Below are 15,375 nucleotides of genomic sequence, written 5' to 3' on the forward strand. Positions count from 1 at the left end.
AATTACAAGTCTCCACATTACTCCAAATTGCACTACATGCAGTTAATGAGGTAGAACATCAAGCACACACACTACAATATGAGCCCAATGCTGTGCCCAGTTCAGAAATATTTGATACAACACCACTGTATTGATTATTATCACACTGCGGACAGTTTATTATACAATTGCTGTGCGAATGTGTCTACATTTGAAAAGCCATTAAGAAGAATCCCTATAGTTTGTCTATGTTTATTTCCCAAAATCAACATACTACAGTATTTTCCTGAAATGACACGGAAAATACAGTATTATAGACATATTGGACAGATTACAGGAATTAATCGTGACAGCTGTATGAATATGTCAGTATTTTTTTTATAAAATGACCCCACAGTGATCAGTGCTTAAACAAAGGTTTCACAAAGCTCCCAACTGTCCTTGATTTTGAGGTACTGTCTGTGATTTGGAACAAAGTACCTCTGTCTCTCTTTCCTCCTCATTTGTCCCTCATTTTGGTCTGACCAATATAGTCGTATAAAAAAATTTATTTTTTATATTTCAAAAAGTGTTTCCCAGAGCTAAACCTTTCATCCAATTGATAAATTGCTGCATTTGTAAATGTCATCAGTCAGTGTAAAGGAAAAATAATAATGCACTTGTGAGTTTAACTAATCATATTTTTGTATAATTTTCCTTTAAGGGGGCATGGCAGGGGGTGTGTGATGCCTATATACTTTTGGTAATGGGTGTCCCTCATTCCCATCTCAAAAAGTTGGGCAGTACTTTTGTACTTAGACTGTTATTTTACATAAGGTTTTATTTTTTTAATTTATTTTTTTGCATTTTATTGCTATCACATTTGGATGAGCTCTATTTTTCAGGGCCCTAAACTGTTTTGACTAAAGTATAACATGCAATCATAATAAAAATGTAAAATAAAATTATACAGCTCATGTATTGCACTCTCCGCGGGCGACGCAGGTTCAGAGTGACAGAATTTCATGGAAAATATCTTTATTTTTTTTTAATACTTTTTCTTTTTTTGCTTAAAAATTCCTGTCCCAGCGAGTCCTGTTCTCCTCATTTCTTGTCCTGTATCACAGGAGGGAAATGAGAGCTAATCTCCCCAGTAATCACAACCCTTTCTCCTCTATTTAAAACAAGTTCTAGATTAAGCTGAGATTTAAGGTGACAAATAAATGATGCATTAAAACATCAAAATCAATAAATACATCCCATAAAGTTAGGCCCCTTTCACATGATTGGCCTGTCCGTTTCTCAAGCCGATGAGTGGGCCACTCATTGACTTCCATGGGCAGGCTTATGTTAGCGGAGATGCGTCTGCTGACACCCACCTGCCATACGATCCGACAAGATCAGCTCACAAGATCTCCCCATAGAGAACCGCGGGGCTCCGACAGGTCCGTCTCTGCACAGTGAGCGGAGACGGACGTTTCATCCGCTTGCTCAGCGGGGATCAATGGAGAGATCCCCTGCTGAGCTAGTCCAGAACAGGATTCACCCTGTGTGAAAGGGGCCTTATTCTGCTAGTTTGAGTCCTGTTGTGCATGGTAGTAAAAATAAAATAAAATAAAAAAACACTATTTAAAGCAGGTAATTTATTAAGGAAATACCCTGTGAAACTATTTTAGCTCCTCTCTGTGGTGTTGATCCCATCCAAAGTGAAAGTGGCAGAATGTAGAGGAGATTGCCTGGGGAGCTGCATCTTTTTAGACTGGCACAGCGACTGTCGCCTCCACCCAAAACAAAAATACAGTATGGAGTATTCTTCTTTAGACCATAACTTAAGCCCCATACACACTATCAGATTTTCTGCTGATTTTTGTCTTCAGATTTACTAAAACCATGTAGTGCAAGGGCCTGCCTGATTGCATACAAATTGAAACTCCTAGGGTCTGACCTCATATTATATGGTTTTGGTAAATCTGAAGACAAAAATCTGTAGAAAATCTGATAGTGTGTATGGGGCTTAAGGGATGGTCTAAAGAAGAATACTGATGTTTTACATTAAGGCCTTAGAAACACATTTTTCCTGCCTATAAACGATCCTTCATGTTAGCCTGTGTGTCCATGCACACATAGGTGATTAGTGCCAGTACACCCTTGTGCAGTGGGAGAACCGCTTGCGAATTTAAACTGGAATCCCACCGCATTCCTGTTCAAATCACATGCGACTCTTCAGCAGTGCGATTTGATCCATTATTCTATATGGCTCCAATCGTGCAGCAACAAAATCACGCAGGATCCTTTTTTTTGGCTGCACCAGAATCGGGATTGCATGGGAGCTCACAACCATGTGATCCGATTCTGAAAATCGCACTGTGTTTTACGGAACGGTTCTCATGAACGGGGTGCAATTTGGATGCCCTGAATTGGCTGCAAATTCCATACCGCATCAGTGTGAACCAGTACTTAAGAGGCAGACAAAAACCCACTGCCAGTGTGTCCAGGAGCAGCAGCATTTTGACAGAAAAACCGATTGACGTCTAAGCCCTCATTCACATTGAAATCATGTGACTTCAAAGCCACATGTCAGGGCAACTTCAGATGTGACTTTAAAAGAACTCTGTGCAGCTTCATGCATAGATGTCTATGCAAGTTGCACATGAAAATCGACAAAAGTAGTGCAGGAACTACTTTTTCAAATCGATGAGGCGCAGCAAAGGGTGCAACTTATGCATGACAAGTCACTCCAATGCGAACAAGGCGTGAAGTTATTATTCTGGACAAAGAAATGGATTAACACCCAAGCCCTTGATGCACCTAAAGGGCGTCTAGATGTATTTATACACATCATGCCTTTTTTTTGCCAAAATTATGTTGCCCAGAGAAAAGGCATTTAGGAGAGCTGGGATAACAGCCTGTGTGCATGATGTCTAAAGATTTTTTATCATTATCAGAATTGTCTGTGCATATTAAAAATTCAAACTGACATTCTGAAAAAGTGCTAAAATCACGTCTATGGATTGACAGTTGTCTCCTAACCCCATAACTGCCTGAGGTGTTTATAATATATTGCAAAGTCATCTAACGTCTTAATACATATTAATTTTCTCAGCAGGCACAAAAACTAGCATTTTCCTTGGGCAGGCATTAATAAAGATTCGATTAGATATTAGCCTGGACAAAGCACTGACTGATCTAATTATAAGGAGACATAGATAAAATGATCTTTTCAGAAAGCATTATCTTGTCTTCTGTGGAAGCTGAAAAGAGGAGTGAAAAAAAAAGATAAGAAAATAAAAAACAGCCAGAGTTTTCATGAAAGCCACCATCAGAGGCCTTCCTCTAAAAAATGATATTCCAGCTTTAGGGTACATATTTGAGAGCTGATTCACCCACTGGATGGCTATATCCCAAGAAGGTTGTTTGGCAAGCAGGATGGCGATAGTGGGGAGGGTATTGTGCAGGCAAAGGGGTGAGAGTAGAGGCAGAATAATGGAGGTTAGGTGTGGTGATCAGTGACGGCCTGTCCATTAGGGGCGCATGGGTGCCACCCCCCCATCCATACATCCGCCCCCTGTTCTACATACAGGGACGCCGGTCCCATGGATTCCAATGGAGCACTGCACTCCGAGTCAACCCAGTTGTGTGACAATAGCAAATTAATATTCACTATTTTTGCACTAAATCTCCTCCCCACTAATCAGGAAGCGGGTCATGAGACCCATTTCCCAATTAGCCAAAACGTCAAGTGATCCTATTGGATGCCTAAGAGGAGGAGGAGGGAGGAGGAAGAGAGTACGGCCGGAGGAGAAGACCGCCACTGTGACATGGATGCTATCCAGCATTCCCCGACTCGGACAGGGGAAGAGAGGGAGGGGGAGGAGATGGGGAGATTGGAGTCATCCTGGGCAGGTAAGGAGGCCGTCCGTCTCGCACACGGGGTGAATAGTCTAGTCTCCTGCCACCCCGAAGAAATGATTGAGCACCAGCCACCACTGGTATTGATGATAGCAAGGAGTTGGTATGCAGGCACAGTGGTGAAAGCAGAGGGTGATGGGTGTCATGGTCATAGCGGGGGTGAGGGTGGGGGGTTGGTGTTTGCAGCTATGATAGCGAGTGTGGGTGGGGTGGAGGGTGAGGGTTTGGCATAATGGTGAGAGTTGAGGTGGAGGTGCAGGCAACTAAAGGAAGGGTAGAATGAGGTTCCAAAGCATTGGAAGGGACCTGAAAGTGCAGGGGTGAGAGCAGTGTGAGAGAATGAGGATCAGGTGTGGTTGTAAGCAAGGATGCAAGGTCACAGAATCATGCAGGTATGATGGTGATACTGGGTGTTAGTCTGCAAGGCGTAGTGGTAACATTTGAGGCTGGGGCAAAGGGGGAAGTATATGAGTGCCGGGTGAAGTAATGAGCTGGGTGGGATAGATTTTAATGGTGGGTAAGACTGCAATGGAGGAATAGATGTCAGCAGTGGGCGAGTCTTTCAGGAGGAAAATTTATGTCTGTAGCAGGTGAGGCATCTGGCCATAAAGGGATAGATGAGTATTGAAGTGTAGTGTACAGTGCAAAGAGTAGGGAGGGTGGAGATTAGGCATGGTGGCGATAGGGGATGGCGGCGAGTTGCGATGGTATCGTGAGTTATGGTATGGTGATAAGAGCAGTGAGGGAAGATGGGTTGTTTGGGTAGTAAGGGGGTTATGGGTGATGTGTAGCCACATCACTCTCAACTCTACACAGATGCGGTGGTGAAAGCAGGGGTGCAACTTAAGGTTGGTAAGGCAGCCATGAAGTACTTCATATAAGCAGAAGTTATGGTGCTTGGGGGAAATAAGGAATGTCATTGGTGGGTGAAGCTTCCAGTCAAGAAGGAATCTTTGGATTTAAAGGAGCTGTGGCACAAAGGGTAATAGGATGGTATGGTGGCAAGAGTAGGAGGTAGCATGCAAATGTGATGGTGAGAGCAGGGATTTCCGCACCCAAAACGTGCTGCTCTTAAAAAATGTGCGGGGTTGCCACTTATTCTTAATGGTTACCCACGCATCCAAAAACACAGCCTGTTTGCGGGTACGGGAACAGCAGGGAAATCACATGGTGCAAAAGCATGCGATTTTCCGGCCGCTGTGCTTTTTAAAATGCTGCAGGAACATCTTTCCTGGACGAAATGCAGGCACAGCAAGTGATATCCTTTGCAAATTAAGCCCTGTGTTCTTTAGCTTACGTGTAGAGCCGGGGACAATGCTAACTAATAGCACTGCAGTACAGGCAGACTTTACAGGAAGTTATTAATTGACACGGTTTCTAACACAATCAATAGATATTTTTTGCATGTCTCCCAACAGATATAACTAAAAACGCTTTTAGTGATAAATTTAACAGGCCAAAAGGGAGAAAATAGGATAAGTTTATCTGTAGTGTTTATATACTCTGAGTTAAAAGTATGTGAACCCTTAAATAACCCATTCAGTTTAAAACAGAAATGCAAGGCAAAAGGTTTATATATATATATATATATATATATATATATATATATATATATATATATATATATATTACACAAACACACACACATACATACAGTGCCTTGAAAAAATATTCATACCACTTGACATTTCCCACATTTTGTCATGTTACAACCAAAAACGTAAATGTATTTTATGTGATAGACCAATACAAAGTGGCACAATTGTGAAGTGGAAAGAAAATGATAAATGGTTTTTAACATTAGTTACAAATAAATATGTAAAAAGTGTGACGTGAATTTGTATTCAGCCCCCGAGGCAATACTTTGTAGAACCACCTTTTGCTGCTATTACAACTGCAAGTCGTTTTGGAGAGGTCTCTACCAGCTTTGCACATCTAGAGAGTGACATTTTTGCCCAGTCTTCTTTTCAAAATAGCTCAAGTTCTTTCAGATTGGATGGAGAGCGTCTGTAAAAAGCAATTCTCAATTGGATTTAGGTCTGGACTTTGACTGGGCCATTCTAACACATGAATATGCTTTTATCTAAACCATTCCATTGTAGCTCTGGCTGTATGTTTAGAGTCGTTGTCCTGCTGGAAGTTCAACCTCCACCCCAGTCTCAAGTCTTTTGCAGACTAACAGGTTTTCTTCTAAGGTTGCCCTGTATTTGGCTCCATCCATCTTCCCATCAACTTTGCTGCCACCACCATGTTTCACAGTGGGGATGGTGTGTTCAGTGTGACGTGCAGTGTTAGTTTTCCGCCGCACATAGTGTTTTGTTTTTCTGCCAAAAAGTTAAATTTTGGTCTCATCTGACCAGAGCACCTTCTTCCACATGTTTACTGTGTCCCCCACATGGCTTCTTGCAAAATGCAAACAGGATTTCTTATGGCTTTCTTCTTGCCACTCTTCCATGAATGCCAGATTAGTGGAGTGCATGGCTAATAGTTGTCTTGTGGATCTCTACAGCTCCTCCACTTTTACCATGGGTCTCTTGGCTGCTTCTCCGATTAATGCTTGCACGGCCTGTCAGTTTAGGTGGACAGCCATGTCTTAGTTGGTTTGCAGTTGTGACACACTCTATTTTCGAATGATGGATTGAACAGTGCTCTGTGAGATGTTGAAAGCTTGGGATGTTTTTTTATATAACCTAACCCTGCTTTAAACTTCTCCGCAACTTTATCCCTGACCTGTCTGGTGTGTTCATTGGCCTTCATGATGCGGTTTGTTCACTTTGGTTGTCTAACAAACCTCTGAGGGCTTCACACAACAGCTGTATTTATACGGAGATTAAATTACACACAGGTGCACTCTATTTACTAATTAGGTGACTTCTGAAGGCAATTGGTTCCACTAGATCTTAGTTAGGGGTATTAGAGTAAGGGTGCTGAATACAAATGCACGCCACACTTTTCAGATATTTAAAAAAAAAAAAAAAATTAAAAACCAATTATCTGCTACTTCACAATTATGTGCCACTTTTTGTTGGTCTATCACATAAAATCACAATAAAATACAGTCACGTTTTTGGTTGTAACATGTGGACAATTTCAAGGGGTGTGAATACTTTTTCAAGGCAGTGTGTGTGTGTGTGTGTGTGTGTGTGTGTGTATATATATATATATATATATATATATATAATAAAAAAATGATAACGTGATCACATGACCTCTGCTCTTCGTTGCATAAGGGGCTTAGAGACCTGAGGGTTTACAGTATAGTGGGAGGGGGACAGGTCAGCAGCAAGCACAGAAGCAGCAGTACACTGATCTTCTCAGTGATGGACTGTGCAGGAAGGACGTGTCAGCAGAAGTCTGACCATCAGATTACAGGCAGGCTTTGCTCCCAAGTAGAATGCAAAGAAGAAAACAGACCACACTGGGATGGATGTGCTTCCAAGTCTAGTGTGGTCAGCTTGAAATAGGAAAGCAGGAGGACTGGCAGGACCACCAGGTATTTAACACAAAGGAAGCAATACAAGAAGAACAAAATTATTTTTACTGCAAGTACATGGTAACACAGACACATATCAGAAATATTAAATGTTGGGGTGACATATTTTTATCACACGTGCAGGAAAATGTGTTAATTGGCCTGACTACAAGAATGACGGATCACCATGTAGTGCCTATGATGATCTTCAGAGTAGGTTAATAGCCACCTCACCACTCAATAACAGCTATGCTCGTGTGTGTGTGTGTGTGTGTGTGTGTGTGTGTGTGTGTGTGTGTGTGTGTGTGTGTTACCACTCTTGGCACAGTTTGCAGGGGGGAGATCTATATTGCTCAGGTTAGCTCAAGATTTGAATGGTGCCCTATTGTGTATGTGTCAAAGTGACAAATGTCTAAATTGTTTTAAACACTGCGCACATGATGGGAGAGAGCTGAACAAATATTGGGTAGAACACATTCTATGTCATACTAAAGTTCTCAAACATCATCCCATCACATGCTAAGATGATTGACTGTAAGAAGGCTATGCCCTGAATATAGTAGAGAATAAGAAAGTGACAGAATGTAGGCTATTGAGAGGAGTTTCCTTTGCGTCAAGAGCTTGCTTCCCAAGGCTCGTATTGGGAAGGAATTGAGTTCAAGTACAATGTGTGAAGTTAAAGGTGCTGCGAGTCCATAGATCCCCGGGGAGGAAATTTCTGCTTGACACAAAACAAATGACATTTATTTGGCAAGGTCAGAAGTTTGTGCAGAAATAAAAATGAGTGTTCACATCCATCGTGTACCAACGGGCCCTAAGACACAGGCAGAATTGAAGGAAATGGATCCAGGCTTTCTGAAATTCCACTGATCCTCTGGTGTACCATCAAAAGCTGTCCAGATGGACAATGTGATCATATTTCCCTGTGGGCAGGATATAGCTCCGTTGAAGATAACCAACTCTATCATGATGAACAGTTGACTGCCTCTTGGCTCTGTGTTTAACAAACTTTAAACTCAAAATCCTACACATCATTCTTTAAACTTAAATAATTGTATCCCCAGAGGAAAATGTTTCACAAACAATAACCTCAAAGTATTAAACTAGTTTAAAGTAAAAATTTTTGTGAAATAATTGTATACATATTTTTTAGTAGTCACTCTTAACTTTTTACTCATATTTTGTCTTTGCACAGTTTTCAATGCTTCAGAGATGTCAACACAGGATGAAATTTACCTGGAAGATACAATAGCTGGGTGCTTAGCAAAAAAAGTGGATATGGTTACATTTTCTAATTATTAGGCTGTGAATGAGCAAGTGCAGGAAGCTTTTGATCAGAAGCAGAGACACACATAACTAATGCTGCGTACACATGATCAGACTATCCGGTGGACTTAGTCTGGTGGACAAACCGCCAGACTGTCCAAATGAGCGGGCCTGCTCACACATGGGACTTTTGCGGTGGACATAGTCCGCCGCACTATCCGCCATACTTTTGAAATGAACGGACTTGCCCACACACACGGAGGAAAGTCTGTTCATTTTGAACACGGCTCCAGGTAGCCGGGACTAATGAAGGTAGTCAATGTCGCCACCTTCGGCGGCGAGATTGACACGTCGCTGGCCCTGTCACCTTGTATGGACTTAAAGTGGAAGCCCTACGCCGAAAAAAAAAGACCCCCAGAGCTGTGCAATAAATTATTTTTAACCCTTGTGTGTTGCGTTTTATTTAAATGTTTTTTTCACAGGTGAATGGGTAGGGGTACACTTATTAAAGGGGGCTCCCGGATTCCAATAAGCCCCCCGCCCACAGACCCCGACAACCAACGGCCAGGGTTGTCGGGAAGAGGCCCTTGTCCTCATCAACATGGGGACAAGGTGCTTTGGGGTGGGGGGCCTGCGCAGCTCCCCTTCCCCAAAGCACCCCCCCATGTTGAGGGCACGCGGCCTGGTACGGCTCAGGAGGGGGGGGCGCTCGCTCGTCCCCACACCCTTTCCTGACCGGCTGAGTAGCGTGCTCGGTTAAGGGTCTTAGATGGACCTGGGGGGGACCCCCACGCCGTTTTTCCGGCGTAGGGCTTCCTCTTTAAGTCCATACCAGGTGACGGGCCAGCGATTCTTCCTTCGCTAGTCCCAGCTACCTGGAGCCACGTTCAAAATCCGGCAACCTCCAGTTCAATGGGAAACATTAAAATGTGTGCTGAGGGGAATATTCATCAAGCACGGAGCAAGATTAAAAAAAGAAAAAATACAAAATCCGGCATGGAGAAAAGTCTGTTCATTTCAAAAGTACGGCGGACTAGCACGCGCACACACAGGGCCATATTGTTTTGGTGCAAAACCAATTTCTAAGTCCGCCGGACTTTTGGGTAAAAAAAAAGTCCCCCGGAGCCCACACACGGGCGGATTGTCTGGCGGACTCGAGTCCGCTGGACTTTTTCACCGGATTGTTTGGTCGTGTGTACACGGCATAATGTGTTTTGGTGCTATATCCAACAAAAAACAAACTATACTTCAGCTTCAATGTATGTACTACAATCTAAATCAATGAACTGCCTGTTGACCCGGTCAGAAATTCAGAGCTGTTAACTTTGCCTTTGTTACCTGAATGAGTCTAATCAAGCCATCCTAGCTCTTTATGACTACAAATTAATTTATCCCTATGCTGTGGCAATGGCATTAGGGGTAGGGATTCTGTAATTTCAACTAGACTAGTCATAGTATAGACCAGCCATTCTCAACCAGGGTTCCGTGGAACCCTAGGGTTCCTTGAGCTGTGGCTGATTTACCTACTGTTTGATGGTGCCTACATACTTCTGAGCCAATGCCACTTGGTGGAGCCAGTGGTATGACACCATTGATCTTTATAGCTCTCTGTAAGAGGACCATTCTTACCACCACTGTAAAAAAGTTTCCCACTGACCCCCAATGAATGGGTTTTATCAGGGGTTCCTGAAAATTATTTTAAGAGTTCCCCTGGAGTAAAAAGGTTGAGAAAGGCTGGTATAGACGAAGTCTCAAAACATACACAGTTGTGAAAGCACAGATGTGCAGTTGCCCATTTGCATGTGTAGAACTGTTGCAAATGCATTTGCGCAAACGCACACGCGCAGTTGGATGCACCTGTCGCTAATGTTGGTGGCACTGGGACTATATAAAATGGAGAAGTTCTATTAGCCAGTGTTGTCTGATCTACAGCTATTACCTGTGCTACTGTATCTGTTCCTGAGCTACTGCTGTGATTTTTTGGGTTACCCTGAATTACCACCAGTTGGTAGACAACAAAACTGGAAGTCATCAAGATCAACTCTAAGTTGGCGTATGAAGACAAGGCACATGGTTACAAATACATGAATCTGTTGCAAGAATCACATGGCTGTGCTCTATCCCCAGACTTATTTCTCTTGGCACTGGAACCCCTAGAGCTTGCACTCTGGGCAGACCAAAATGTGACCAGGCCGTATTAATTTGGAGAAATCCGTGGCCTTGGATATTTCTCTAGATCTTGACCTTGTTGCTTGTTTGCAATCCCACTTCCCATTTCGCTGGACATCTTCGTCTATAGACTATCTTGGCATCCGTTTGACCCCTACCTACTTTTCTCCATTTACTGCTTATTATTATACTTTACTTTGATCGCTGACCAGTCTCATGCAGTCTTGGCAGTTTTTTTTATACCTGTCTTGGATAGGTTGTATCAACTCGGTAAAAATGACAGTCTTACTTAAGCTCTTATACTATTCTTAGAACCTTGCATGTGCAAGTCCCTTCCGCATTTTCACTACCTGATCCAGAGCAGGATTGTATGCTTAATTTGGGCTAATAAATGTCCTAGAATCTCTAGGGCCACCATCTTCATACATAGACTACAAGCAGGCCTGGGGGTTTCCCCATGTCTCCAAATATTATCTGGCCGCCCAAATCTCTCAATTAACTATGGTTCACATCTCACCCAACATCCCCTTATGGGTATTTTTGGAGCTCCCTATTCGCGCTTCTCTTTATGTACAGGCGCATTTATGGCTCCCACAGAAACTGCGTCCTGCAGCCTTAAGCCCGCTAATGCAGCATAGCAAGAAGCTATGGGACTTAGTGGGATACTCAAGTTCCCTCATGTCTCCCTTCCTACACCTGTTGCCTATTACCAATAATCCCTTGTTTCCCCTTGGCCTTAAATATGTGCGACACATCCTACTACCCTGTCCCCACCAACATGGACTACCTTTTGCGAGTCTCATGCTGCGCTCAGTCAGAGTATTTCCGCTTCCGCTTCACATTTAATAGCATCTCTCTGGCATACCTCTTCTTACCAGTTCCAGAAAAACATTTTTGAGCATATCTGTCAACACTCCCCAGGTTCCCCGGGACTTATCTACACTCTCTATGCATCCTTGATCATCTCTTACTTCACTTTCTTACGTGTTCAGTGGGAACAGGATTTGGGGACTGAGATCAACCCAGCAGATTGGAGCAAGACTTGGTCCTGTGTTCCTAATGTTCCTTTAATACTGCCACCTTAGAGGCAGCATATAAAGTGTTGTTGTGATGGTACTGGGTGCCAGCCCATATCACCCATGCTAACCCAACACCTAGTGATTACTTTTTTTGTGGGTGTGGCCCTCCTGGGGATGTTTGGCTTACCTAGTGGACCTGTCCTTGACTGATGGGCTTTTGATCACGAATGCTCAGTCTGCTGCATTCCCAGTTTCATCTAAATATCCAAAAGGAGGCAAATTTGCTTTGCTGCATTGCCCCATTTCGGGCTAATTTGCTTGTCAACAAAAACTGGCATCTTAACTGTTCATAGAAGCCAAGCGGATGATTGCTCAGGCCTGGAAGAAACCTACAGACCGCTTGACGGACATGATGCTTAATAAAAACAAATGTCTAGTATCCTTAATGACACGCATGCTAAAATCCTACAAATTAACACAGAAGTACTGAAAAGGAGGCCTGGTGAAAAAACACAGATTTACAACTTGTATAAATGGTGGTAGACTGATCTGCAAACTACAACTACAGAACTCAGAATGACTGAACATGTATAGACCGATGCTTAGTGTCGTAGTGTTCTTCGTTGCATTAACAAGCAGATGGTACCCAAGACTGCAACTGGCAAGCACTATGCTAGCTTCCTGTCCCTCTGCTTCTAATATTTTATTTGATTATTTCCAGTAGCAGAGGTAACAAAAGTCCACATAAACCACAAGAAAACTAAATACCTAAACTAATTAACATTATTAAGAATAGCAAAGCCCCGAATAGCAATATTAACATTGCAATACACAGACAGGACAGAGACAAAAAATGTAGGCACAAGTGTCTTTTCATGTATCAAACATTTAACTATTGCCCAAAAAAGCACTGGTAGCAATAAGGCAGGTCGTATATATATATATATATATATATATATATATATATATATATATACACACACACACACACACACACATTATATATATATATATATACACATATATATACACACATACACACAATCTCACATTTTTGTAAATACTGGTATTTTATTATATCTTTTCATGTGACAACACTGAAGAAATGACACTTTGCTACAATGTAAAGTAGTGAGTGTACAGCTTGTCTAACAGTGTAAATTTGCTGTCCCCTCAAAATAACTCACACGGCCATTAAGGTCTAAACCCCTGGCAACCAAAGTGAGTACACCCCTGAAAATGTCCAAATTGGGCACACAGTGTCACTATTTTGTGTGGCCACCATTATTTTCTTGGACATGGAGTTCACCAGAGCTTCACAGGTTGCCACCAGAGTCCTCTTCCACTCCTCCATGACAAAATCACAGAGCTGGTGGATGTTAGAGACCTTGCAGTCCCCCACCTTCCATTTGAGGATGCCCCACAGATGTTCTATGGGGTTTAGGTCTGGAGACATGCTTAGCCAGTCGATCACTTTTACCCTCAGCTTCTTTAGCAAGGCAGTAATCATCTTGGAGGTGTGTTTGGGGTTGTTATGTTGGAATACTGCCCTGTGGCCCAGTCTCTGAAGAGAGGGGATCATGCTCTACTTCAGTATGTCACAGTACATGTTGGCATTCATGGTTCCCTCAAGGAACTGTAGGACCATGACACTCCCACCACTATGCTTGACTGTAGGCAAGATTGGCACCACACATGCTTGACACCATCTGAACCAAATAATTTTGTCTTGGCCTCATCAGACCACAGGACATGGTTCCAGCAATACATGTCCTTAGTCTGCTTGTCTTCGGCAAACTGTTTGCGGGCTTTCATCTTTAGAAGAGGCTTCCTTCTGGGACAACAACCATGCAGACCAATTTGATGCAGTTTGCGGCGTATGGTCTGAGCACTGACAGGCTGCCCCCCACCCCTTCAATCTCTGCAGCAATGCTGGCAGCATTTATAGGTCTATTTCCTAAAGACAACCTCTGGCCAAGCTATGACGCCAAGCACATGCACTCAAATTCTTTGGTCAACCATGCCGAGGCCTGTTCTAAGTGGAACCTGGTCTGTTAAACCGCTGTATGGTCTTGGCCACCATGCTGCAGCTCAGTTTCAGGGTCTTGGCAATCTTCTTATAGCCTAGGCCATCTTTATGTAGAGCAACAATTATTTTTTTCAGATCCTCAGAGTTCTTTGCCATGATGTGCCATGTTGAACTTTTTAGTGACCAATATGAGCGAGTGAGAGCGATAATACCAAATTTAACACACCTGCTCCCCATTCACAGCCGAGACCTTGTAACACTAACAAGTCACATGACACCGGGGTGGAAAATGGCTAATTGGGCCCAATTTGGACATTTTCACTTAGGGGTGTACTCACTTTTGTTGCCAGTGGTTTAGAGATGAACGGCTGTGTGTTGAGTTATTTTGAGGGGTCAGCAAATGTACACTGTAATACAAGCTGTACACTCACTACTTTACATTGTAGGAAAGTGTCATTTCTTCACATGAAAAGATATAATAAAATATTTACAAAAATGGTTTTGTGAGATACTGTATATACACACACACTGTGCTCCAGTGTACGGTCTCATAGCCATAATGGTGGTGATCACTACAATGAATGGCCTGGCTAGTAGCTCAGGACTTGAAATTTTGAGCCCAGGGGGGGATACAGGGGTGTTTAGAGCCAGGAAAGAAAAGCGCTATACACCCCTAGGAGCAGCTGTAAAAATGCCCAGTGTGCATGAGGCCTTATCAGTTGATACAGCTACTACCATCTTACAGTACAGACTTTGTGCACAGGTTCATACCTGAGTTTGCTCTGAGGTGACACGGGTTCCAGTGCAAAGGGTGAAGATGTTCTTGACCCAAAGCCCAATGCAGTATTGAGAGACTCCAGGGAGGGGCTCTTGCGGGGAAAACGGTCTGGAGTGAGCTCCTCTCTCTGCACCTTCACTTTATCTATAGGTAGAAAATTTTTCTTCAGTATACAAATATAGAAGTTTATAAAAGAAAAAGAACAAATTAGACATATTGCGTGTATAAACACAACATGATACTGCTTTTAACTGGGAATGTATGGGTATAACAAGCATGCTTTACTGCATATACAGTACATACTGATTTTACTGTTGTGGGTGTAATAACACTTTAATGCTCAAACTTTTTAAAATGGAGTTCAATTCAGTCACATGGCAGGGCATCCTATAGTGCTGTGTAATTGTGATCCCATCAAGGGAAGAAAAAAAATTATTAGCTTTCCACATTTATCGGCGTCACCCTAACTCCCTCCACAGTATCTGCATACCTTTCAGATTATGCACATTTATTAGCTACAGCTAGAAAAAATATATTTATGCTGTTATTCAACTTTATAACAGATCTCAAAATGTATAGCAAAGTAATATAAATTCTTTAAAATCTGTATGAGGATTACACTTCAGAGCAGTAGCTGATTTATAGAAATATTTAGTTTTTAATCCAAATCACTTCATATTTGGAGTAGATGTATATTTTACACATAGTGCGGGTGCTTCTGACCCATAATTACTAATGATTGTGCTAGAGTTCTTTATGGTCCTTTAAAAAAGTT

The 15,375-nt window shown here is 42.5% G+C and overlaps 1 protein-coding gene across 3 annotated transcripts in view; it reads right to left on the reverse strand.

Annotated features, from left to right (window-relative positions):
* Positions 1–15,375, reverse strand: part of SPECC1 (sperm antigen with calponin homology and coiled-coil domains 1) — a 580,298-nt gene that overhangs the window by 106,018 nt on the left and 458,905 nt on the right. For all 3 annotated transcript variants that reach the window (XM_077480312.1, XM_077480311.1, XM_077480313.1), the window contains one exon: positions 14,594–14,744. In XM_077480312.1, coding sequence (XP_077336438.1) covers positions 14,594–14,744 — 151 coding nt within the window. The remainder of the gene's footprint in view (positions 1–14,593; positions 14,745–15,375) is intronic.

Source organism: Lithobates pipiens, unplaced genomic scaffold, assembly GCF_037356315.1.
Source record: "Lithobates pipiens isolate NorthernLeopardFrog02 unplaced genomic scaffold, aLitPip1_a1.2 Scaffold_16, whole genome shotgun sequence".
Classification (NCBI taxonomy): Eukaryota; Metazoa; Chordata; class Amphibia; order Anura; family Ranidae; genus Lithobates; species Lithobates pipiens.